The sequence below is a fragment of the Microtus oregoni genome, unplaced genomic scaffold, assembly GCF_018167655.1.
Source record: "Microtus oregoni isolate MIOR12 unplaced genomic scaffold, Mior012 000132F_ref0000261, whole genome shotgun sequence".
NCBI classification, from domain to species: domain Eukaryota; kingdom Metazoa; phylum Chordata; class Mammalia; order Rodentia; family Cricetidae; genus Microtus; species Microtus oregoni.
In genome coordinates, this window is record NW_024544775.1 from 198,829 (window position 1) to 226,353 (window position 27,525).

General features: G+C 39.7%; 1 protein-coding gene across 1 annotated transcript in view; it reads right to left on the minus strand.

The window, feature by feature from the left end:
* Positions 1-24,392: 24,392 nt before the first annotated feature.
* Positions 24,393-27,525, minus strand: part of LOC121444552 (succinyl-CoA:3-ketoacid coenzyme A transferase 1, mitochondrial) — a 118,060-nt gene continuing 114,927 nt past the window's right edge. Inside the window, exon 17 of the mRNA XM_041646379.1 lies at positions 24,393-25,231. Coding sequence (XP_041502313.1) covers positions 25,190-25,231 — 42 coding nt within the window. The 3' untranslated portion in view covers positions 24,393-25,189. The remainder of the gene's footprint in view (positions 25,232-27,525) is intronic.

Sequence of the window (27,525 nt, forward strand, 5' to 3'; positions counted from 1 at the left end):
AATCACACCAAAATTATATTAATTACAAGACTGCTTGGCCTATTAGCTCAGTCTTCTTATTAACTAATTCTTACATCTTAAATTAACCCATTTCTATTAATTTATGTATTACCATGAGGCTGTGGCCTATGTCCTCTACATATATGTTACAGTTGTGTAGCTTGGTGTTCTTGTGGGAATCCTAAGAGCAGAAGTAGGGAGCTGTCTGACTCTTTTACCTGTTTGGGGAATCCTTTTCCTCTTACTTGGCTGCCTCATCCAGCCTTAATGTAAGGTTTATGTGCCTAGTCTTATTATAACGTCATATACCATCTTTGATTGATACCCCTGGGAGCTCTGCCCTTTTCTGGAGGAAAAGAGGAGTGGATTGGGGTGATCTGAGGATGGGGGGAGGAACTTGGAGGTATGGGGGGAGGAAAAACTACAGTCCAGATGTAATATGTAGAAAGAATAAAAAAAATCAAAGATTTGTGTTCTTATTTTTTTTAATAAATAAGAGAACACAAAGAATTTCTTCAACCAAAGGTAGCATCCTCCTTACTTAGGTTTGTAATTATTAATGCATCAATCTGAATTTATATTTCTTTTGAGGCTACCTATTTCAAGATAAAACGCACACCAATCACATGTAACAAGACAATCTCTAAGGCAACTTTAATTTTCGTACTATCTTTTAAAAATGTTTTGTTTATATAAATGACAAGCCAAGAAAATAAAATTCATTTAAAAAGTGTATTCCATTGTGATTTCTCTCTAAAAAAAAAAAATAAAGGAATGCTTAATGAATGTCTGGTGTTTTGTTATCATGCAGCTTTGTTCTGGCTGCCTTCAGTTTTGACCGCTGTACTCTTGACACACATGAAAACCAGGTACTAGAAGAAAACACAGAACAAATGCTCTAAAAACTGAGCCTGTCGCCAATGCTCTTGAATTCCACCTCCTTTGTCTTACTCTATCACAGCAACCGAAATGGAGCTCTGGGGAGTTCTACACACCTGAAACTGCTTCTTAACAGGGTTGGGGTGCGGTCACAAGGTTATTTGAAGAATCTTTGACCAATTTTTATGGAGAAGAAAGGACTCCGTGATACCTCTCCTAAGACTTTGAATCTAGACTTCCATTTAACAGTTATGATTTCAATTCCAAGGTTTGTTTATGTGGAAACGCCAAGAAACGATGCCTTCACAGCATTTTCCACATCCTTGCTGTCACACACGCCTCCTGCCTGTATCCTCCATGCCCTCCTGAATCCAAGCCACATCTTCACGATGCTCACACCTGCTTTGGGTGTGCTCCCAATGCTCGTACCATATCCTCCTGTATCCAAGCACACACCTTTCCAATGCTCTCTTACTGTACTTGTTCCTGCCTTTATAGGTTATCTGTGAAAAGTTTCATGGCCTTCTACAAACATGGTGAGATGGCTAGAATTCATAACTCCCTTTAAAATATCAAGTCCTCTCCTGACCTTGCCCAATAAGGTTTCCTATACATGGTTTGGTGAGAGCCAAAACCACAAACACATGCAAATAAAATAATTTTAAAAGATCATATTCCCCATAGTGGGAATAAATTTCATGCATGTACATGACAAATATTCACAGAAATAAAAATTAAAAAACACATCTGTTTTATTGTACCTCAGATGCCATGCTCAGCATATCGGCTTCAGTGCCCTTGCCTGGAACCAAGACTATTCGGGACCTAAGGTTTCTTCTCATCTTGTTCTTTTGCCCAAGCCAGGGAGCAGAAAGGGGGAAACGTAGCTGAATATCATGAAATTCTCAGTGTATGTCCCTGTTGACACTGAAGATGAAAACACATATGTAGTAAGAGAATGATGTAGGCAGTAGATGTACAAGAAAGGGGACAGTGGAGAAGGAAGGAAGAAATGAACTACTTTACCAAATCTTTCCCCTCAAACTTGATGCATTCAGAGGGCTGGAGAGATGGCTCAGTGGTTAGGAGCATTGCCTGCTCTTCCAAAGGTCCTGAGTTCAATTCCAGAAACCACATGGTGGCTCACAACCATCTGTAATGAGGTCTGGTGCCCTCTTCTGGCTTGCAGACATACACACCGACAGAATATTGTATACGTAATAAATAAATAAGTATTTTTTAAAATAACTTGATGCATTCAGTATTTCTGTATAATAAACCAGTCTTCTGTTAGTTCTAAATATTTATCTTCTTTTCTTTGTTATGGAAATTAATAAATTATAGAGATCTTCATGAATGCAATTCTCATAACAATTGTGCTTGGTTGAAAAAGTTTTTCCATGTTAAACAATCCATATATATATATATATATATGTTTGATATTCTACTGTATCAATATATAACAATCCATATATATATATATATATATATATGTTTGATATTCTACTGTACATTGCTAGCCAGCTGGAAAGTCCACAGCTTTTAATAAAATTGAATTATGCCTTAAAATATGTTAAATTTCAGCTTACCTAAATGAATTTATTTATATGTTATTCATTATATCATTTTATTATTCTTTTAAGATTAATTAGCAAGAATAGTCATGACTATGTAAATCTATTATATAAAAATAAAGGTCTTCCATAATATTTTAATTTTTTGTTATGAGTGTAAAAATCAAAGACAGTTTACAAACCGATATTGTTTATGTCAGGGTCAGGCCTGTTCTTTGCTTTTAGTGAAGAACTCCCAGTATTGTGGTTAGGTCTCCAGTCTAGATGACAAATCTCACCAATTCTGCTCTCCATATTACTTCCTATCATTTCCTTGGGTTGGAAGTCAGGGACATGAATCAAGGTTCTCTTCTTGTCCATGCTCTCATAGTCAAAGGTATAAGGAAGTAAGAGCTATGATTCTCACATCTATGTTCATAAAACACTATTAAAATCTATACCGGGATATGTATCCAAAGAACAAAAAAATTTCTTGCTCTTGTGAAAATACTTTGATCCAGTTGAAAACTATGAAAGTTTATTCACCTTGTAGTATGTAATAGATATTCCATAAGCTATGAAATACTTACTGTTCAATAAGTAATTTACTCCAATTGGAAGAAATAAGGAAAAAATAAAATTTACTCATGAGTACAAAAATAACTTGCTGAAAAATTTTGAAACATTACTTTTTAATAATCATTCATTATTTGAGATTTTATAAAATGTATTTTGATTACATCCACCCCACCTTTTCCCCTTAACTCCTCCCAGACCTCCACACTGCACTTCTCTTCATGTCTTTCGTTTTTAATTTAACACTCTATCGGCCTTATTTTTGTATTGCCAATCAACTTCTGAGTATGGGGTAATCCACTGGAGCATGGGCAACCTACTAAGAGCCACACCATTAAATGAAACTGACTTTCCCTTCATTGGACACAAACAACTCTCCACAGCTCCTCCATTATGGATGGGGACTTCTGAATCCCTTCCCAGGACGTGCTAGAATCCTGAATGGTTTGATCTTGACCTTATAACATTCTTGTTCGTATATCTTTGCTTTCTGGATGAAATCTACAAAGATAAAGAGACCTCTGAACACTGCTTGAAATGAATACTGTTTTACATCACTGTTTTAAGGTTCTCCAGTCCTTGGTAATGGAGAAGACTCATAAATCATGTTTTAAGTCTGCAAAGGTCTTAATATATGATATATATACATACATATATATATATATATATATATATATATATATATATATATATACAAGTTACTGCGTAGTTAACATTGTCCACTGGATGCAATCTAGAGTCCAAGAGGAGGGCCTCTGAGAATGTCTTTGGAAGGATTATTGTAATTACATTAATTGATGTGAGAAAATCTACCCACTATGAACTCACCATTTCATAAGCCTGGCGTTCTGCACTAAATAAAAAGAGAGAGCAAGCTGAGCACACTTGTCTTGCCTCTTTGCTCTCTGCCTTTAACTTCTCCAATTCTCTGCACCTTGATTCTCCCACAGTGTGGGACTGTAACCGGGAATTGTGAGCCGAATAAACCATTTCTCCTTATGTTGCATTTGTTTGGATATTTTACCACAGTCCCAGGAAAGGAACTAAGACAGCTGCTATTAATAATTTGTCATGATTAAAGAAAAAATTAGGTAGTCCTTTGACTGTCAGGTTGTTATCCTAATGAAAAGCTGTCAAGATAATTTTGTTTGACTCTGAAGTGTCTCCATCAATTAACTTTAGCTGATTACTAGAACATTAACCTCGGTTGTCTTTCCAATCTGCTATTCCCAGAATGGCATGCGACTATAAATATGGTATCAAATATCTTACTGTTTTAGGTTAAGCTAGTGGATATTTTTTCCTTTATGCCATCTATGTAAATAAAAGTAAATGTCTTATCATGAAAAATGCACTAAATATTTACTGTGACAAAATAGGTATACCAGAATATGGCCAAATAAGTCTTAAATCGTATGAAATATTTAGATTCTATTTGAGTTTCTAACTTCCTTGAATGTACTTTATGATCGTGTGAAACTGTAAAATAACTGATTCAAGAAAATGGTTTGGTTTGGTTTTGACTTATTATATCATTATGATGGAACCCACAGTCTTGTGAATGTTGATACATGTTCTACCATTGAACTATATTCCTACCCACACCTATTGTTTTTAGTGCTAAGAATAGTAGAAATGATACCTACAGTATCTCCTTGACAATGTTGTCCAGAACAGCCTCAGGAAGGTGAGCTAGACCAACATAATTCCTTACTATATTTCAAATCTTATTGTTATACCCACAGATAAACATGGTTATCTATGGGACCTTGATCTCATCCAAGGAGCCTCTCTTTATAGTAAATGGAGACCATCACAGAAATCCACAACTGGACACAATGCAGAGATTAGCAGGATATGGAGGGTCCCAATGGATATATCTGCATTACAGCTCTTGCACCTACAACTCAAGGAACAACATGGAAGAGGGAGCAAAAAAAAAAAACCTGCAGGAGACAGAAAATCAGGAAGTCTGCTATGAAACGAACTTTCCTAGAAATTATTGCATAAACAAGAGCGGGACAATGGTAATGTCAATTGATATGCTAATTTTGAAGAGAGAAAACTTCATGGAGGTCCCATCCCTAGACAAAGAACTATAGACAACCCATCACTGCTGGGAGAAGGAGAATTAGCCTCTCTTAAGAATGAGCCTCCTTATTGGTTGCTCAGTGCAGTCATCCGCCCTGAAACCGTATACATAAGAACAACAAAATGTACTCAAAAAATTTTGAGTATATATATGCATGCACACACATGTACACACGTACATGTAACAATAATAATAAAAGAATAATAAAAGAAAAAGGCTTTCTACTTGAGAATGGAAGGCGTATTGGAGGGGTCCAAGGGAGTGTGGCTGAGAGAGGATGGAGAGAGAGGAAGAAGGGAAGGTGATGCAATTCTATTTCAATTGAAGACAGATTACTTTTTTTAACAGAAGAATATCTGTGTATAGAAATATAGAGACAGTGGAAATTCAAGCTCTTAACTTGGGCTCCATGGCACTGTTGCCTACATTTTAGAAAGTTATTTAAACTGTTATTCCTACTATCTCTCTTCAACTTTCTCAGAGACCTGTGTTTCTTGAAAGAAAGTAAGAACTGTCATTTAAATACATTAAATAGCTATTCCTGGAAACTCATCCAAATACCCTTTCAACAATCACCTGTTCCTTTGAAAAACTTATCTTCAAAGTTCTCTCTGAAGCTATGGATTTTGTTTTGCTTCTGGTTGCAAAGCAGGGCTGTCTGCATAGCAACCGTAGCTCACTTGAAATATCTGTCCATGCAATTGCTGGAAGCTGCTTACCCATTGTGTGTGTGTCTAGTGTGAGCGCAAGTGAGGATTAGCTAATTGAGGTGTTCGCTTTAATTATTAAGTCTGCAATTAATGGCTATTCTTTTCTCTAGTTTATAAACAGGCTGTGGGATGCACATGAGTGTGGCCAAATCCTATTTGTCATCTTACCAGTTATACAACCTTCAGCAAGTCTATTTGCTTCTCCAAACCTTAGCTTCACCTTCTGAAGCTGATGGGAAAAAAAAATATAAAATAAGACTAGTGCCTTTGCTTCTTTGCCTCTGGCTGTGAAAAAAAAATACCCTTAAAAAAGTCACTTCAGGGAGAGAAGGTTTATTTCGCCTCATACTACAGTCTATGATGGCAGGAGTTGGGGGAAGAAAAGAGACTAGGGAAATGATGCAATTATATTTTAATTGAAAAAGAAAACAAAAATATTCTGTCACTGTGTAGAGGTTGTTTTATAAAAGAAAATTAAATTTATCTATTTGCAATTTTTAAAAATGACAAGAAAACAGGGAACTACAGAAGCACCTTGTCTATTGAATGGACAAGGAGACTTCAACAGTTTTACTGACATATAAGGGGGCATTAGAAGACAAAATTGATAAAGTAAAGAGGGCTTTGGCTTTGGATCAACTTAATGCCAGATATGAATGGATGATGATTAGAAACTCATATATTTCAGAGCACTATGGGGACAATAGGATAGGTTCCAGTGAAAAGCAAACCATCATGGTCATGGACCTGAAGCTTGGCTCTATCACAGCAAACTAGATGATTTCATATAGGTGGCTAAGTTTGTTCACATCTTTTCTTCATTCATACAAAAAGGTTGGTCCCACTTAACGCATAAGCTTTAGTAGATTTAATTAAATAATTCATGCAGAGTTTAGTGTGTGGCCTTTATGGTATTAAGCAATAGTTCCATGAACAGTTACTGTCGCAGAGTTATTGTGACAGTAGACGGTGGTTGCCAAGGGTAAGCAGAGAGGAAGAGGGATAAATCTATAGAACACAGATGTTTTAGGGAAGAGAAACTGTTCTGTGTGGTGCTACCATTGTGGCTATGTGACATTAGTAAAATAAAAAAATAAAGTCCATGAAAAACTAAAATGTGTTAGGGCTGGAGAGATGGCTCAGCAGTTAAGAGCACTTATTGCTCTTCTAGACAACCCAGATCTGGTTCCCAGTACCCACGTGATATCTCACAGCCATTCATAGCTCCAGGTCCAGGGGGTCAGAAGCCCTCTTCTGACGTGTGAGGCACACACATGGTACACATCTATACACATGGACAAGGCATCCATCAAGTAAAATAACTAAAGATAAAAACTAAATGCAGGTTTTTCTTAAAGTTACCATACTGGTGCTCAGTTGCATAATTGACTGAGGCAGTAGCAAACATCCAATTGTCATATGATGTCATCAGCAGAACTGATCACACATGCTCAGAAAGTGTCTTCCAGAGGGACAGTGCATTTTACTTTCATTTTCAGGAACGACTTCATAATTGTTCACTGTTTGGTTTTCAGTTGCCCTATAACTATTAAAATGCTCCTCCTGGCTTAATTCTGAAATGATATAAATTACCACAATTAATTTCCAACTTGATCATTGCCCCAGTTAGATCTCACAAGAAAGAAGCCACTGTAAAAATTTTCAAGAAAGGATTTTCTCCCCACATTTTATCCATTCTCTCTACCAAGTTATGTTTTTACTAAGAGTGAAAAGTGATGTTATGTGTTTCCTTCAGTCTCGTGGGCACCTTATCTCAACTTTATTTGCTGTTGCATTCATGCCATCTCCTTGAAAGTTTTCTCAAGCAGACTTCTACATGAACATAAATTAGTTTAAGATTAGATCATTGTGAATGACAGAAGAGTGTTACTCAATAATTAAAGGGAAACGTTACACATATCTCAACCGTTATCGCAAAAAGGAATAAACACCCGTGAGGACTCGGCAGAGGGAAGTGTGGATCTCTACACCACTGCAGCCATCGCTCTACTGTAGCACAGGGACAGGTGGGATTTAAATCAACAGGGATGCTCTCCAGATAAAATGAACAGAGCTCTTATGTGGGAAAGGCAATGTTCCCGCCAGTCAGAAGGTAAGTTCCCTGCTATCTCAGTGTCTCCACACCAAGCAGGACATAATGCATTCTTCTGGAAGACTTACTTAGAATGTCCCAGTCAATTGCAGTGGTGAAAATAACAAATACCCCTTTTCTTCTGCAATGTTTTCTGGTGTGTGTGTGTGTGTGTGTGTGTGTGTGTGTGTGTATTGTGTTTTTTTGTTATCATTTCAACCCATTTGATCTATTACCTTTTACTCTTTATCTTTCTGGATGAAATAGAGAAACACAGCCCCAGTTTTCTGTACCAGGTTTTTTCGATTATCTGAACACTTCAGTGATTGAGAATGCCAGTGCCAGCCAATTGTAACATCTCGTGCACTATACTTAGGACCCAGGAATGCATAAAGAAGGAAGCTGAACTATTATTTGTGGCAGGAAGATCTCAACTGTTGTTAAGAAAAGTAACAGCTTGTAGTGATTCTCAACCTCCTTAACACTGTGACCCCTTAATACAATTCCTCATGTTGTGGTGACCCCCAACCATTTATGTATTTATTCATTGATTGATGGATTGATTGTTACTTCTATAACTATCATTTTGCTACTGTTATTAACTGTAATGTAAATATCTGATATGCAGAATCTCTGGTATATGAATGACTACATGGGGATTGAGACCCACAGGTCAAGAACTGCTGGGTTAGAGGCCATTGAAAGTAGACTCTCTCCATTGTCTGCTTTGGACCCTACCTCACAAGTGCCTAGCTTTGGATTTAAAATACATATTAAAAGAGGGAGGTTGTCAGGGACTTGTTGAGTACCATTAAGGGAAAGCTTCTTTGTCCTGGTCAAAAGGATAGAATTTAAGTTTGGGCTCTTGTGCTGAGTGGAGTCATGACAGTCTGTTGTTCCCTAGAGATTATAAGAGTAGATGCTATTGTCTTCTTCTTTAAGAATTAATTCAACTGTGTAGGCAGAGTTCATTTCCTGGCTGCACAGACCCGAATAATCACACAGAAACTATGTTAATTATACCACTGTTTGAACAACAGCTCAGGCATATTTCTAGCTAGCTCTTATATCTTAACCCATTTCTATTATTGATGTGGGAGTGTCATATATCAATCTGTTGATTTCATTGGTTAAGCAATTAAAGAAACTGCTTGGCCCTGAAAGTTAAAACATAGGTGGGTGGAGTAAACAGAACAGAATGCTGGGAGGAAGAGGAAGTGAGCTCAGACTCGACAGCTCTGCTCTGGAGCAGAGACGACATGCTCCCATCTCCAGGGCGGACGCGAGAACTCTGCTCTGAGGCACACGCGATGAAGCTCCGACCCAGGATGGACGTAGGCTAGAATCTCCCTGGTAAGCCACCTCGTGGGCTACACTAGAAATGGGCTAGTCCAGGTGGGAGAGTTAGCCGAGAAGAGGCTAGATAGAAATGGGCCAAGCAGTGTTTAAAAGAATACAGTGTCCGTGTAATTATTTCGGGGTATAAGCTAGCAGACAGGCGGGGTGCTGGGGACGCAGCCCCGCCACTCATATTACTACATATTATTTTGTATTTTACCAAGAGACTTGTGATTTGTTACCTCTTGCTTCTTGGGAAGGTACATGGTATCTCCTTGACTCAGTCTACTAGGTCTCTATATGTCTTCCAGCCTGACTTTGCTCTGCCAAGCCATTGGCCAAAACAACTTTATTCATTAACCAATAAAAGCAACACATATATAGAAGGACATACCACATCAAAGCTGGGCCTGCCAATCACCTGGCAAAGAGACACTCACCCTCAAAAGCAGATTCACCTGAAAACATGCTAAGGCAATAGAAGGGTAATTATCCCACTAATGAAGCCAGACAGTGCACATCCCTGAAGGTCCACCCCAATGCAGTTGCTGACAGTGCTTCCAGCATGTAGCACTCTTGAGCCTGCTCTCTTTTCTGAGTTCTAACTAAAAAATATAACTTTTCCTTTTCCTTCTTTCTGTCTTATTTTTGGATACTGGCCAAAAGCTTAAATAGGCTCTTCCTGACCCTCTGGAATATGCCATTCTTTTTCTGAAGCTCCTCTCCCGTCTACCATGCAGCTGCTTGCCACCCTCCACTTCTGAACATGCTGGCTTTCTTTGGACCCTCACTCAAAAAGCACTATTCTCTCCTTCCCTCCCTCTCTCTTCTTCATCTCCCTCTGCCTGACAGCTGCCAAGATCACAGCTTGCAGATTTTCCTTCAAACTCTTATATAATGGCCCTCAAGATTCTTTTGGAGTTTTGAAATTATTTATTAATGAAACTAAAGACCCTAAATGGGGTGCTAGGGAAATGGCTTGGGGCTTAATAGATATGCTGCCCTCTCAGAAGACTAAAATTTAGTTTCCGGAACTCCATAAGGTGGCTCAAAACCTGTAACTCTAGCTTTAGGGGATCCAACACCCTAGTTCTGCCTCTGCAGTACATGCACATACACACATGCGCGCACACACATGCACGCACACACACTTATCCAGGCACACACAGAGACACATAAATAAATAACAGTATACATCTTAAAGATAAAATAAGCCCCAAAGGAACCTAAATTTTCCTGGTAACACTGTGCATGCATACTTTTTTTGGTCCAGCTCAGCAGCTCCCTGACACCAAGGATCAAGTTTTGCTCATTCGTTAGTTGATTTAAGTATGATTCTTATCACAGTGCCTACTAGATTTCCTGAATACCCAAATGTTTACCAGGCTGTCTCTTTAGTTTTTGATCTCTGCACATGGCATACGGAAACCTGAAGACATTGGTAGGTGTGGCCTTTCTTAATAGTCTTCTAATAGCATACTGTTTCAAAGAGAAAGAGCTCATGGGTATTGTTTCATGTACCCAATGATCTAACTTTTGTAAAAATTAAATACTACAAATCTGGAAATTCATACATAAAATTCTTTTGAAAAATAAAAGACACGACAACATTGTGCCATACAGTCTGTCTGTCTGATGCTTTAGCCGGCTTAGTTAAAGGGTTCTGCTCTCCCCAAGTGTTATATTCCCTATTGTGCACCTTTACTTTAGCACGTTTCTTCCAGTTTCTTAAACTCTCGGAATCTTAAAAAAACATTTGATTTTGTGGTTTCATGTATTTTCCATGAAACATAATACACTTCCTATTTAATAAGTATAGAAATTCTTTTTAAATGTCCATCTATTGTCAAATGCCTTAAGTCTTTTTTGCTGTGATAAAACACCTTAGCCAAAATAGCTTCGGGAGAAAAGGGTTCATTTAAGTTTACAGCTATGCCTCAGGCCCCAGTCCATCATGAAGGGAGGTCAGGGCAGTAAGTCAAGAACCTGGGGGTGGGAACTAAAGCAGAGACTGTGGAGGAGTGCTACTCACTGATTTGCTTCTCTAGCTTATTCAGCCAGCTTTCTTATATCATCTAGGACCACCTACCCAGGAATAACATCTCCCCAGCAAGCCTTACCCAGTCAATTAGCAATCACAAAGACGCAGCCTAGATTTCGCTTCAGGTAAATCCTATGGAGGTTTTTTCCTCAGTTGAGAGACCCTCTTCCCTAGAGGCTCTAGCTTGCATCAAGTTGATATAAAAATAGCCCTCACATCAAGTTTCCATTAAGTATTAGAACTTGAAAATGAGAGCTAAATATAATGATAGCCGTAATATACAAGCCCTTATATTCTACCTTTGAATTATTGCACACCATCAACACACAGATATCTCTTATATCTCAATGATAAGGGTATATGTATGCATGTCATAGAACAACTCATTTTGAAATAGCACAATAATCCAAGATCTTGAGAAATTGAAAATATTTTAAAGTAAATAAAATTGAAAGTACCCTGATCAAAACTTGTGTGGAATAAAGAAAGCAGTGCTTAGAGGGACATTTAGTTTTGAATAAATATACTAGAAAATCAGAGAGACCTAAAATCAGTTGCCAAAACTTCCCCCTTTAATAAATTACTAAAGCAACCACAAATGAAACCCAAAGTAAACTGAGAAGAAATAAAAATTTCAACAGAAATCAAATAAATAAGAACTCAGCTTGGCGGCCAGGCAGCAGCACCCTGTCCTGCCACCCAACCCCCACCACAACAGCAATCACCAGGCTCATGGGCCCTGCCTGCACCAGGAGGAACAGTGACCACAGGACCCACTGGCCACACCTACACCTGGAAGGTCAGGGACCACTGGAGCCACAGGCCACAACTGCACCCAGAAAAAGAGGCCCCAACAACATGTAGAGGAAGAGTAACCACCAGAGCAAAGACCCACCTGTGCTGATTGGAGGAAGAGATATGTAGGTGGCAGTATAAGAATATGTTCAACAACTTAAGGAGCAATATAGCAGCACCAGAAACCAGTGGTTCTACAACAGCAAGACCTGAACATCCCAACACAGATGAAGCAGAAGAAAAATAAATAAATAACTTTATAAAAATAACTTTGTAATGGTGTTAGAGACCCTTCAAGAGAAAGTGGAAAATTCTTTTAAAGAAATGGAGGAAAAGACAAAAAAAAATTTGGAAAAAATAAATAAATCCCTTAAAGAAAGCCAAGAAAACCAAGAAAGAATAATCAAATAAGTGAAGGAAACAGCCCAAAACATGAAAATTCAAATAGAGACAATAAAGAAAACACAGACAGGATTCTTCCTTCAAGGTTGCCTCTGGTTTCTACTGTTCCTCTTCCACATTCAAAAGACACTTTAAAGTTTTCTAAAGTTACGCAAGTTCTTATCGCTTTATGTTTACTTTCTTACCATTTTGGTATCATCAAAGGAGATGCTATTGGACACCAACCTCAAAAGTATCCTTATTGTGCTACTTTTCTGCTTGAAATATTGAAGCTCAATTGTGTGCTTCCTGATAGTCTCATTTGGTAAGACCAGGGAGGAGATTGTATCTAGTTTTTCTAGTAGCTTCCTCTGTCCAGTTTTAACTCTACCACCATTACTAGAGGTAGCAAAGCCCTTGCTTGCTTTTCAAAAGCATATATTCTCATTTTACCTTTAATAGAGCTATGGTCTGCTTTATGAAAGTGGATGGACCTGAGTATGAACATAATCACTGATGGCCCAATGCAGTTCTAAAAATAACATTTCATTAAAAGGCCAGAAGAAGCTTTTCCTAAGTATGGCTACATTTTTAAATCCATAGGTGTTCTTAGTGAAAAAAGAAGACGAATAGAAGATGACCATGTTTAGTAATGTGGCAGGATACAAGATCAACTCCAAAAAATCAGTGGCCTTCCTATACACTAAGGATAAGGAAGCAGAGAGGGAAATCAGAGAAGCATCACCTTTCACGATAGCCACAAATAGCATAAAATATCTTGGGGTAACTCTGACCAAGGAAGTGAAAGATCTATTTGACAAGAACTTTAAGTCTTTGAAGAAAGAAATTGAAGAGGACACCAGAAAATGGAAGGCCCTCCCTTGCTCTTGGATTGGGAGGATCAACATAGTAAAAATGGCAATTCTACCAAAAGCAATCTATTGATTCAATGCAATCCCCATCAAAATCCCATCAAAAATCTTCACAGATCTGGAGAAGACAATAATCAACTTTATATGGAAAAGCAAAAAAAAACAGGATAGCCAAAACAATCTTATACAATAAAGGATTGTCTAGAGGCATTACCATCCCTGACTTCAAACTCTATTACAGAGCTACAGTATTGAAAACAGCTTGGTATTGGCATAAAAACAGAGAAGTCGACCAATGGAATCGAATAGAAGACCCTGACTTTAACCCACACACCTATGAACACCTGATTTTCAATAAAGGAGCTAAAAGTATAAAATGGAAAAAAGAGAGCATCTTCAACAAATTGTGCTGGCAAAACCAAATGTCAATCTGTAGAAGAATGAAAATAGATCCATATCTATCACCATGCACAAAACTCAAGTCCAAGTGGATTAAAGACCTCAATATCAGTCCGAACACACTGAACCTGATAGAAGAGAAAGTGGGAAGTACTCTACAACACATGGGCACAGGAGACCACTTCCTACGTATGTATAACACAGACATTAACGGCCTCATTGAATAAATGGGACCTCCTGAGACTGAGAAGCTTCTGTAAAGCAAAGGACACTGTCACCAAGACAAAAAGGCAACCCACTTACTGGGAGAAGATCTTCACCAACCCCGCAACTGACAAAGGTCTCATTTCCAAAATATATAAAGAACTCAAGAAACTAGACCATAAAAGGCTAATCAACCCAATTATAAAATGGGGCACTGAGCTGAACAGAGAACTCTCAACAGAAGAAGTTCAAACGGCCAAAAGACACTTAAGGTCATGCTCAACTTCCTTAGCGATCAGGGAAATGCAAATCAAGACAACTTTAAGATACCATCTTACACCTGTCAGAATGGCTAAAATCAAAAACACCAATGATAGCCTTTGATGGAGAGGTTGTGGAGAAAGGGGTACACTCACCCATTGCTGGTGGGAATGCAAACTTGTGCAACCACTCTGGAAAGCAGTGTGGTGGTTTCTCAGGAAATTCGGGATCAACCTACCCCTAGACCCAGCAATACCACTCTTGGGAATATACCCAAGAGAGGCCCTATCATACAACAAAAGTATATGCTCAACTATGTTCATAGCAGCATTGTTTGTAATAGCCAGAACCTGGAAACAACCTAGATGCCCTTCAATGGAAGAATGGATGAAGAAAGTATGGAATATATACATATTAGAGTATTACTCAGCAGTAAAAAACAAGGACTTCTTGAATTTTGCATACAAATGGATGGAAATAGAAAACACTATCCTGAGTGAGGTAAGCCAGACCCAAAAAAGGGAACATGGGATGTACTCACTCATATTTGGTTTCTAGCCATAAATAAAGGACATTGAGCTTATAATTCACGTTCCTAGAGAAGCTAAATAAGAAGGTGAATCCAAAGACAAACATATAGTCATCCTCCTGAATATTAACCTTCATCAGGAGATGAAATGAGACAGAGACAGAGACCCACATTGGAGCACCGGACAGAAATCTCAAGGTCCAAATCAGGAGCAGAAGGAGAGGGAGCAAGAGCAAGGAACTCAGGACCACGAGGGGTGCACCCACACACTGAGACAATGGGGATGTTCTACTGGGAACTCACCAAGGCCAGCTGGCCTGGGTCTGAAAAAGCATGGGATAAAACCGGACTAGCTGAACATAGCAAACAATGAGGACTACTGAGAACTCAAGAACAATGGCAGTGGGGTTTTGATCCTACTGCACATACTGGCTTTGGGGGAGCCTAGGCAGTTAGGATGCTCACCTTACTAGACCTGGATAGAGGTGGGCGGTCCTTGGGTTTCCCACAGGTCAGGGAACCCTGATTGTTCTTCGAGTTGATGAGGGAGGGGGACTTGATCGGGGGGAGGGGGAGGGAAATGGGAGGCGGTGGCGGGGAGGAGGCAGAAATCCTTAAATAAATAAATAAATTTAAAAAAAAAGAAGATAACCATGAGGATTTATATTACTTTCTCTCTCTTTCTTTCTCTCTCTCTCTCTCCCCTCCCTCCCTCTCTCTTTTTCTCTCCCTCTCTCCTTCCCCCTCCTCTCTCTCTCACACACAGGTATTTTATTCCAAATACTGTACCTGAACAATTGCAATCACATGGTGAAATTTCAAAGACAAAGGTAAAACAAAGATGGAAATGCAGAGACCCTAAAAATACCACGAAAGGAAAACACACAGACACACAAGACACAGACACACACAAGAAAAACAAACAACCCCTTCCCTCTTCCCCCCGATTTCCAATATAAAGGGATATCTTTACGTGTCTGGCTACTGTGTGTCATGGATGTAAGATATATTTTTAGTTTTTACAGTAGCCCCCAGAGTAAGTTTCACATCCATTTACATATCAGAAAGCCTACCCAGGGGCTGGAGAAATCTATTCAGAAATAGAAATATGCAGTTAATGCATAGCCTCTTAGACCAACTATTTCTTTTGCTTTTTATTAATTTTTTAAAACCTTTTTATTGATTATTTGTGGCTTTCACATCACGTATCTTGATCCCATTCATCCTCCCTCTGCCTTTCAGCACCCCTCCCAAGATAAGACAAACTAAAATTTAAAAGAAAAGAAGAAAAAGGAAAATCTCATTGTGGAAGCTGAAGTGTGATACAGTGAGTTACACCGTCTGCTCTTTGGTCTATACAGGATTACTGGCAGGTGTTCACTGCAAAGAGACATTGAAGTCTCCCGTTTCTGCTACACTTTAACACTAGGCTCTCACTGGCACTCCTCCTGGATACCCTGCTGTTGTCCTGTGTCATGGAGATTTTGAAACTTTGAAACTGCAGGACTGGCCCCTTCAGATGCTGCGCCAGATCATAGATGGGGTGGATGTTGGGATGGGTGAACTTACTACCCTGGCTCTGGGCCTGAGTAGTTGCTGGGTTGGTCAGCCCCACTGGTTCTTCCTCATTTTCAACACCAGAGCAACTATTTCTTATCATTCTTAAGAAATATTTCCCTTTTATTTAAAAAGAAAAGTAAAATAAAAGAAATAACGCAAAAAGAACAAAAGATAGCCACCAAGGTTTTGAATAAACTCAAAAGGCAAGCCTTAGGCTGTGTTTGTGAGTCTGTATTAGGGTGTTGGCCCAGCATGCTGAAGGCCATGGCTCCATCCTCAGTACTGGTAAAGAAAAGGGGCTGATCACTGCACACTAAGCTGCTTTTGAACCTAACATTTGTTAGTACCTTGGTTGAGAACATGTTCTGTTCACGTGTAGTTAGTTGTAAGATAGAACAGCAGAGATCCCTTGGGTCTCACTGTTTTCCTCCACGGTTATCATCTTGAGAAACTCTATTTCCATCTTGCGAGTATGCTAACTTATGACTTAGTTCACTCCTATAAGTATGTTCAGTTCTGCCACCGGCTCAGATGTCCTCGGAACATTTCTGCTTCTCCTCGACATTACAGATGACACTGAGGTCACTTCACAATCTCTGTGCTTCTGCAAAGCACAGCTGGTTGTGTTTGGCTGGTGGCATTCTCATGGCTGTGTTTCCTGAGTCACCAGACTATTTCAATTGACCCCTTCAGAACAGATTGTATCTATGCGATCTCTGCCAACAATAAAACATCTATAATCAAATGGCTACAATAGACACTGAAGAGTGTGCTCGCCTATTCCGGACCGGGATCATTTTACTCCATATGCTTTCAATAGCCCTATGATTTCTCCGAAACTCTGAAGTTTAAATTTTCTAAAATCAGCATATGGATGTTTGATTTTTGCTCTCCACCCATTTCTTCTCATGGGTTGCCATTGTGGCAAAGTTCCTTTTGTGACTTTGAATGAATCATAAGTCACAAATTACTTGATCTCCTTATTGTTTTTTAGGGTTTTGTCTGTTGAGTCACTTTTTTGCTTTTTAAATATGCTTACAATTTTGTTTTTTAAAAGAGCTGTGATATATTTAAGGATGTGATGACGTGCATATAATATACAATTTCAAGACTGCTCAAATAATGTTTTATGGTGTTCATACTTTCCCTTCATAAAATAGGAAAATTCAATTCTCACATGTCATTGTTTGACTGCGTTATTTCTTTCCACTAGAAGGTTAACCTCTTAAAGGTGAAATCATATATGCTTTCTTAGTGTAGTAAATGTAGCATATTACACAATGTTGGCTAATAAGGTACCTATATCATTAGCAATTTGTTATTTTTTATACTCAAATTTATCCTTCCTTACCTGGTCTAAGAAAACGAAGACTGGTACTGGTACAGCAAAGAGGTTTTTTTTTTTTTTTTTTTTTAACCTTGTGGTAGTTTGTTCATCCTTGCCAGTATGGGGTGCTAGAGGGACACTATGGAGAAAGAGATGTGTCTCTGCTATGATCCTTCTGCCAACATGCTGAAGCTCAGTTTCTCCACCACCCAGCTTCTGAATCATGCCAGTTCCCAGCAAACACAGCATGATGGGCTTTTCCAGGTCCTGCTCCCGCAATATGTGGTAGACAAGGAAGTCCAGCACCCAGCAGATTCCTCTATGAGTCCTTTAGCATCTACACAGTAGGGCACCCTGCTGAGATCCTTCCTGGGAACAGCTTCCTTGGTACCTCTTTTCAACGTCATGGTGATGACTGATGTGTGACTGTCTCTCCCTCACATACATAACAGAGGAATTTCCAGAAGGTTTTGTTAGCATTGGGCTATGATGACTTCTCTGCTCTCCAGTTGCCTCAGCCACGAGCTTTCCTCAAGCTCTGAATCTTGGTAATCCACTCATTGGAAGGACTTTTTTAAACCTGCGTGACTACCTGCTTGGCTGTATTCTATGTTATTAAGAGTTCTCTTAACTTCATTTCTATTACATTAGTTAATAACCCTGTACACTCAACTTTCTATGTCCTATCTGCTATGTAATTTGTCTCCTAAGCTGACTTTGACCGATAAAGTATTCAATAAATGTCTGTTCATTTTTCCAGACCAAGAAGACCTCGTCGAATGTTTTGGCTTTTCATACGTGGTTTACATACTTGAGTCCATGTAATAGAGCAAACATATTTAAAAATTTATAACTTATATACGCTAGAGATGTATAGAAAAGATGGCATTGAAGGGCTAAAGACAGGAGGAGAGTGCCACACCTACTGGGAAAACCGTGATGGGAAGATGGTGGAATAAATCATTAGGCTGGCGAATAGATTGGCAAATGTTTCCAAGCACTTATTTCCAAATATAGGAAAAAAGTACCAACTCTCTCTTCCTCTTAAAGTCGATCGCTAGGATATTTTTCTCGGCAGTTAGTACGGTGTAGATGTATGAAAGCAACATTTTTATTCAAATTGTTTTTTAATCTGCTGTTACTCAGAACAACCTGAGAGGACTAACTCCAATTCATTAATTCCCCACATTTAACGTATCTGAAAACAAGATGAATCACACAACTGCTGGCATCCTATAGCTGAGGGCTCTCGGCTTCATGCCGCCCCATAGCTTCAGAGGAGAAGCTGAGACAGGCTTCCAAGCCCACCAATATGACCTTGTCCTATAAAAATACAACTCTTTGGTCATGAAGATTTCAAATGTACAGACCTTTAGACAGGCCATTTCCTTGGGCCATTAACTGCCTGAGTTTCTATCAGTCACACCAAACATCCATCAATGACCCTTTTGTCAATGGGGAGGGAACACTTGGTAAATCTGTCTGGGACTGGCAAGAAATTTAAAACTTCTTACTACTCTCACAATATAATTTCTCACTGATAAGAGGGTAGACAAAAGCATGATGTGTTTTACAACTGGCAATACCTTACTTTCCAAGAAATGTGATAGCAACACTTAAAGTTTCTCATTTTCATGTACCTGGCTGAGCAGGCCTTTTTCTGCAACCCATCACCCAGCATCTTGGGTTGCTATGCTCCTACCTTCATTCCACAGAATCTTTCTCTCTTGGTGGAAGGAATGGTTGACCTTGTTAGGTCAACCTCTCTGAGCGACAGTGACACTGTGAGCCTTCTCTCAGGGGATTCATCTGAATCAGTCTGATGTACATTTCAAACACGAGGAATGAATAGCAGCTGGAAAGTGGGATTTCAGAATGGCTTCAGCCTGTCAATGCTTCCTGCTATGGTCCTGTGAGCTTTCTTACCGCTGGTTGTCTAACCAAAGCCTTTCAAGTGAGCAGATGTGGGTGATTAGGGGTCACCCGCAGACACATTTTCCTGATGGGGACATGAGCGGTTTTGTTGTAGGAACTATCTACCCATTTTCCCATAAACTAGGTTATGCACAAGAGCAGTGTGGAACGGAGGGAACAAAATCAGAATATTTGTCCCATTGGGTTTAAAGGGTGTGGACTTTATTTTATGGCTTAAGCAGAGAGCAACAAATCTAGTTCTATTCAGGGAATTTAATTTGCATCTCATTAACTACCTTAGCAAAATTCAACATTAGCCTAGAAAGGCTCATTTGATTAACGAACTAGTGGCCATTACTTCTCACAGGCTAATCGAGTTAATTTTAGTGGCAGTAATAATGTCTCCCTGGAAAGTTACTGTGAAAACCGAATAAGCTACCTCACATATTCTGGGTGATTTGCAAATTATACAATGCTTAAACAAATATAGACATTTCAGGACTATTTATTGCTGTGTGACAGCCTCTAGGTTCCGTTTTTCCCATACATATTCCTAAGAGATGTTATATCACTATTTAACCAAGGGGAATCTAAGCCTGACTTACTATTAACCTTGTTTCCAACTGGTAGGTTAATTCTATAAATATATTTAGAAAACTTGTAGTGGCGTTTCATTCATATTTTAATAGATAAAGCTTGCCTGAAGATCAAAGAGTAAAAAAGCTGCCTTGGTCAGCCTTACAGACTAGGCAGTGGTGACACACACCTTTAACCCCAGTAGCCACACTAGTTTGCCATTGATACCAGGTGGTGCATGCCTTTAATCCCAGTGGTGAACACCTTTAATCCCAGCCTCTGAGAGGATGAGGATTATAAAACAGGAGGAGACAGCTCTCAGTCACAGTCTCATTCTGAGATTCCTGGAGGCAGGATCGCCATTCCGGACTGAGGTTGAGGTAGGAGACAGCAGTTAGCTGCTTTGCTTTTGGGATCTTCAAGGTGAATCCCCAATTTCTCTCTCTGAGGTTTTTATTAATTGTGCCTCAAAAACTATCACAGACCAGCAATGGACAACCATAAAATTGTTAAACAGGTATATACATTGAAAGCACAGCGGTGTGTGTGTGTGTGTGTGTGTGTGTACTTTTTTTGCAGCTCTGCTTGAGACCAACACAGCTCTTTACTCTTGCCCATATTGTGTGCAGAATTTGGGAGTTGGAGCCCATATTTGGAGAGGGTATAAAGGCCTTCCAGTTCCAGGCAATCAGAGTGGGAGACGCTATTTCCTCTCCCGCTAAACCAAAAGCAAGACTCCGAAGGAAGCAGGGTTTATATGTGAGTTTCTGCAGTCACTTTCCTCCTGAGCTGAATAGTGGGCAATAAATGGAACACAGCACCGCAGAGTAGTGAGCCAGACACAGAACGGGCTACATGGGCACCAGGATCCCACAGTTCTGAGAGCTGGGATATTGCAAGTCAAGCTATGGAACAGCCAGGATACCATAGTCTGAGGTCCCTTCCAAGAGGGCTACCTTAGTTAGGGTTTCTGTTGCTGTGAAGAGCCATCATGACCATGGCAACTCCTATAAAGGAAAAGATTTAATTTTGGTGGCTCGCTGATAATTCAGAGGTTCAGTCTATTATCACCATGACAGGGAGCATGGCTACCTGCAGACAGACACGGTGCTGGTGAAATAGCTGGGGGTCCTACATCTCACAGTCAACAGGAAGTGGTCTATGACACTGGGTGGTATGTTGAACATAGGAAACCTCCAAGCCTTCCCCCACAGTGACACATGTCCTCCAACAAGGCCATACTTACTCCAACAAAGCCACCCCTTCTAATAGTGCCACTCCCTTTGAGCTTATAGGGGCCAATTACATCCAAACTACCATAAGGGTACTCCACTGAAGATCACAGTGACCATAATCAAGCCTCTTTAGCCACCACAATGAAACGTGATTGTGCAAAGGACTTCATCTGTCCAGTTAGTTATTCAGAGATCTCAAAAAAGCTGGGTTATTCACAAAATATCTCTGGAAGATTCCATAGATAGACATGTCTAACTTTTAGATGGAAGAGACTTCAAGCATGTCACACATACCTAAAGATATTACCTCTATTGGTGTTTATGCTTATCCTGATGTTGGTATTAATATGGCCTCCAACAGACAGGCAGGGTAGACAGTGAAATCTCAGAATATGGCCAATCAATTCCATACTAAGCTAATATGGCATGGTGTTTTTGAAAGATCCGTAAGACTTTTTTGATATATAAAGAAATATATTGATTTCTTTTTTAAAAAAATAAGTTTATTTTTTATCTTTTTTATTTTATTTGTATTTTTACTTAAAAATAAAATTTCCTCCCCCTCCCTCTCCCTCTATCTCCTCCCCCCTCCCCCTCCCTCTATCTCCTCCCCCCTCCCTCTCCAGTCCAAAGAGCAGTCAGGGTTCCCTGCCCTGTGGAAGTCATTGATTTCATCTTATGGAACCACTATGGAAAACAGAATAATCTCATTTTAAAGATAGATGAAAGCAAAAGTAAGTTTAAGAAATGCCAGATCATAGCTTATAAAAAAAAAGTAATATTAGTCCCAAAAAAACCCATCCACTGATTAAAACCTCTGCTTAGTTGTCACTGGTATATAACATACCTTTAGAGTGCACCACCGTAAGAAGAAAGTCAAAGTAAACCTATTACCGACTGGTAGTACCCACTCCTGTGCTTATGTGTTCTCTGGACTCAGGGTACAGCCTGTTTAGCTCACTCTATGCAAACCTGTAAGACTCCAGGTCCCACACAGAACTCAAAACCACAAAAGCTGGATTAATATACATTGTGGTGGCAAGTGGCAAACAAAAGACTGGAAAGCTGGTTTATGGGTCAGCTGGAGGGAAACTGGCTCAGGTACTGAACTCGAGGCTAGAGGATAACCAGAATGTTCCCTCCATAGTTCCTACGTGTCAGCTTCTTCCTTTGCAAAGACAAAGCAGCAGTGTGTGTGTGCATGTATGTGTGCATATGTATGTATTTAGGGGAGGACCTCATGCTAAAGCCACACCAGATTCTTCTAGCTTCTGGGAAGAAGAGGAAGAAAACTCTTTTCTCTCTCACTGTGTTTGAACATGGGAGAAATAATCTGATACCCTATATCACATGACAATTACTGGACATAGAGTAGACAGAGGAGCACTATCAAGAATGATATCTTAGAAACACATTGCCCTTGCTGGGCGGTGGTGGCACACACCTTTAATCCAAGCACTCAGAAAGCAGAGGCAGGCGGATCTCTGTGAGTTCAAGGCCAGCCTGGTCTAACAGAGCGAGTTCCAGGATAGCCAACATTACACAGAGAAATCCTGTCTTGAAAAAAAAAAAAAGAAATAAGAAACCTGTCTCTGGTTCCAGGATTCTGGCCATGAAGAAAAGACTGTTAGTAGAGAAGCAATAGATACTGGACAGACATTTAAAACTGCAATAAAACTCAACATGCTACTTGATTAATGGAAATGTACCATGAAGAAAAATGTCAGATAAAGCAAAAAAAAAATACACATGAAGTCTTGACAATCAATTTTCACAGATATGATTGGCTGTGATAGGGAGCAAGGTACGGCAGAATTCATTTAGGTAATGTTTATTTTGCTTTTCCTAGAATGTAAATTTATCTATTTGGTATAGCAAAAAGAAAAGTTAATGCCAGGCATGGTGGTACGTGCCTTTAATCCCATCAGCACTTAGGAAACAGAGGCTGGCAGAACTCCGTGAGTTCAAGGTCAGCCTGTCTACATAATGAGTTCCAGGGCAGCTGGGACTGCATAGAGGCCTTGTATTAATACCTCCTGCTCCCTGGAAAAAAATGAAGAAACAAACAATAATGACTTGATTGCTGACCTAATGTGCGGTCATTCTAGCAGCTGTTGTTGTGTTTCCCCATGTGGAACTGCACCATTCCCAAGTGAGAAGAAAGAACAACACATTTATCTCTGTCAATCTGTAATTTTTATTATAACACTTAACAGGTTTTTAAAAATATGGCACTCTTTGAACAAGACTCTTGAGCCATCTATTCAGGCGTGGACAATGCTAGAAACATTCTTAGAAGCCCCTTGTCTTAAAGTAACAGACTGGAATGATAAGCAAGTGCATCTGAAGACATCTCCATATCAACAATAATATTTTCAAATGTTTCCTCTATCATAGACATATTTACTCTCATGGACCTTGTGCCTTCTGAGACAGGTTCTTCTTATCAGTGCTGGCAGCGGATGCTTTCAACCATTGAGCCAGTCAGAAAGGCAGTACTGCACAGGGAGTACTATTGGGGGAAGCCTGTCTTCCCCTTCACATACGGTACAGGTTAGCTGTGGCTATACTTGAGAAGTGAGTTTCAATGATACCCATCACCTGAAGCATGCATACATTCCTATCATTAGTAGCAGAAGAACGGTATATTCCAATGTGCAGACACCAGCTGTCCAGCCTGGCTTCAGGGTACCTAGGCTTTCACCCATCTGATCCTGAGGAAGCTTCTGAATTGACACTTCCTGGTAACTGTTTGGGACTGAGGCTACTTCGGAAGAAGCATCCCTTATAATCCCAAGCCACTCTGTTCATTCCCCAACACAAAGATTTGCTAACAACTCAGATCTGAGACCCTCCCATCTTTCCCGCTACACAGATAAGGCTAAAGTACTCTGCTAAGTGAACTCACTCAAGCAGATGAAATATCATTATTTTTTCCTGTAGAAAAAAGGCATTCACTGTATACGATCTTTGCTAAGCAGAATGGAGAGCCTAATGGGGAAATATCTTGGAAGATCATTTTTGTAAACACTGCTTCTATTGTGATTTAGGACTCATGATAAATTGCCCACAGTTTTTTGTTTTTTTTTTTGGCTTAGAAGATGTTGTATGAGTAAACACTGAGCCTCAATAACAGAAATAAAGTCTTCTGAATACAAAGTATAGCACAGTATCTAAAAATAGGAGAACTAGGCAAGTATGTCAGGAGGTTTCTAGTCCTCTTCCTGTAGTTAGCCTCAGCTGTTAGTGCACATAGGTAGATGGTTGGTTGTTTAAAGGCAACATCTGGTGGGATGCCAGCCCTGGTAGATCTATGCCTTGTTCTTTTCTCTGCTTACTTTCCCCAGAGACATTCCTCTTGGCCTTCTTGGGTGTCTATCTGGCTATAGGAAGTGTGCAGGGAAGGAGGATATTTTTAAAGAGCCAAGCAAAATCACCAAATCAGAGCTTTCTTTCAATACAAGAGGAAAGCAAAAGATATATAGTCATCCAAAAAGTATTCTGCCTAAGCCACAAATTCACATGAAAACTTTCTCTCAGGACTGTTACGTCACGGTTTAGTATATACAGCATGAAAGATGAACATCCTTTCAATGTGAGCACCAATGGCAAAAACAACCTTCTTAGTAATATGAAAGAAAACCACAGTGAAATGTTTCCCTATTGTTTTTTGTGGAAACATTAGAACACACTCAAGGGAACAGTCTACAGCTGCACGCACCCAGAAATACTAGAAGAAAACTAGTTGAAACTTCTGGTTAAATATATAATTTTGATTACTGACATCCTTTTAATTAAATCCTATGTGTTCAAAAGGAAATCTTAGCATCCTGGGACAAACGTCCTCTCCACATTTCAAGTTGAGATCTGCTGCATTGGCATGAGTTTTGGTGACACCTGGTGAAAGAGAGAAAGAAAAGTTCAAAGTTTACTCCACCACAGCATGTTCAAGTACGGTTCCAGTTTATTTTTAATTTAATTTTTTTTTAAATTAAGAAATAAAGACTGAAGGAAATAGTAAGTTTCAAACGTGGTCAACAGATACAGAGTAAAGACGTCCTACTTTATATAACTCAGGTGTTCATCAGCAAAGCAATGAGTGACTAACCAATTTAACTTAACATGCACTGCAAATGACATTGCAGAGATAGCGGGCTTTAAGGCGGTAGGAAATCACTCCCCCTCTCCACTTTGGCCCACGAAGCGCACAATGACTAATACAAGTATGGTCACAATGAAAAGCAATAGTGCAGAAGGTCAAGCCAGTTACATTCCCACACGGTTGGGAGAGGGACTCATGAAGCCTACACACCTAGCTGAACAACTACTGGCAACTGATGGTTGTGAGGGGAAGGGGAGTCATTTTTCTTTGGAAGCGTGGCCCTTGGTGAGTAGTCCAAATTAATCATTATTTGATAAATATTTGGGACGAGCCTTCTTTCAAACTGTGAGCACAAGGGGGGAGAAGTGAACCTTGGTTGTGAACATATTGGGTCATGGTGTCACCAAGTAGGTACTCAGATGGCCAATGCACAAACAATTCTGTAAGCCAGTGATTGTAAGAGAAATGCAAAGGAAAGCCCTGAGAACTGGTGGTTAGAAGCCAAAGTGGAAGAGCATGGGAGTTCCTCACAGAATTAAAAATGGAGCTTGCATATGGCCCAGTCACCCTACTTCTGGGGATAGGTCCAAAACATTTAAGAATAGGATCTCAAAGAAATACTGTATACTAGGGTCTATAACTGCAATATTCACAGTGCCGAAGAGGTAGAGGTCACCCAAATGTCCAAGCACAGATGAACACTATAATGCCCTGAAAAAACTGGAGATGATAAAAAAATATAGAGGGCTATATTATGCTCATAGATTGGAAGAATAATATAGTTAAAATGTATACACTATTCAATGTAATCTATAGATCTAATGTGATTCTTTATTTAAAAAATGTGCATGAGTGTTTTCCCTGCATGTATATATGTGCATCATATGTGTGTAATGCCTGTGGAGGCGAGGAAGAAATCACTGGATCCCCTGAAACTGGAATTACAGACACTTGAAAGCCACCATGCGTGTGGGTGTAAGACTGAAGTTAGGTCCTACTCAAGAGCAGCAAGCTTTCTTAACCACTGAGCCATCTCTAGCTATGAAGTTCTTATTCAAAATACCAGTCACCTTCTTCATAGAACCAGAAGCAATACTGTAATTTAAATGGAACCACAAAAATACTTGAATAGCCAAGGGCATTTTGATCTACAGGGCAAAGTAGGAAGCATTACAATATTTGAGTTAAAATACACTGCAAATCTATGAAAACTGAAATAGTGTGGTGATCTTACGTATTGTAAATCTATGGCAACTGAAACAGCATGGTGTTTTTATGAAAACAGACATAGATCTGGGGGAAAGGCTAAAGGCCAGTCATCTAAAGTCACTTGCTTTGGACAAACGCACTAACAATATTGCAAAACTGAAAACACTGAGGAAAGGCTAGGTTTCTTATACATGGTGCTGTGAGGCCTGGATGTCCATGGGGAAAACTGGATTAGACCCCCTCTTCCCCATCTGTCAATCACAAAATACAAGACTCTGAAACTATAAAACTACCAGAAGAAAACAAAAAAGAAGCTTCAGAGCAGAGGAACGAGCAAAGAGAGAAAAATGCACAATGGGCATAAGCCTCCATGCGCATCTTTCACAAAGGATTGACAACTAACACACCCATGACAAAAAGTCAATATCCAGAATTCATATGGAATCATATATGGAATCCAAACAACTCAACAGCAAAAACATTTCTCAATACAATTAAAAGTGGGCAACCTGGCTGGGTGTAGGGGGTACCACATCTTTAATCCTAGCATTCAGTAATATTAGCTATTATCAAAGAGACATAGATAAGTCCTAGGTCCTCCCCCCTCCGTCCATATCTAGGAAGGTGAACATCCAAACTGGCTAGGCTCCCACAAAGCCAGCACATTACGTAGGTTCAAAACCCCGTGCCATTGTCCTTGGGTTCTCATCAGCCCTCATTGTTCGCCATGCTCAGAGAGTCCAGGAGGACCTAGGACTTACCACAGGGCAGGGAACCCTGACTGCTCTTTGGGCTGGAGAGGGAGGGGGAGAGGAGTGGGGGGAGGGGGAGAAGGGTGGGAGGAGGGGGAGAAGGGTGGGAGGAGGGGGAGAAAAATGGG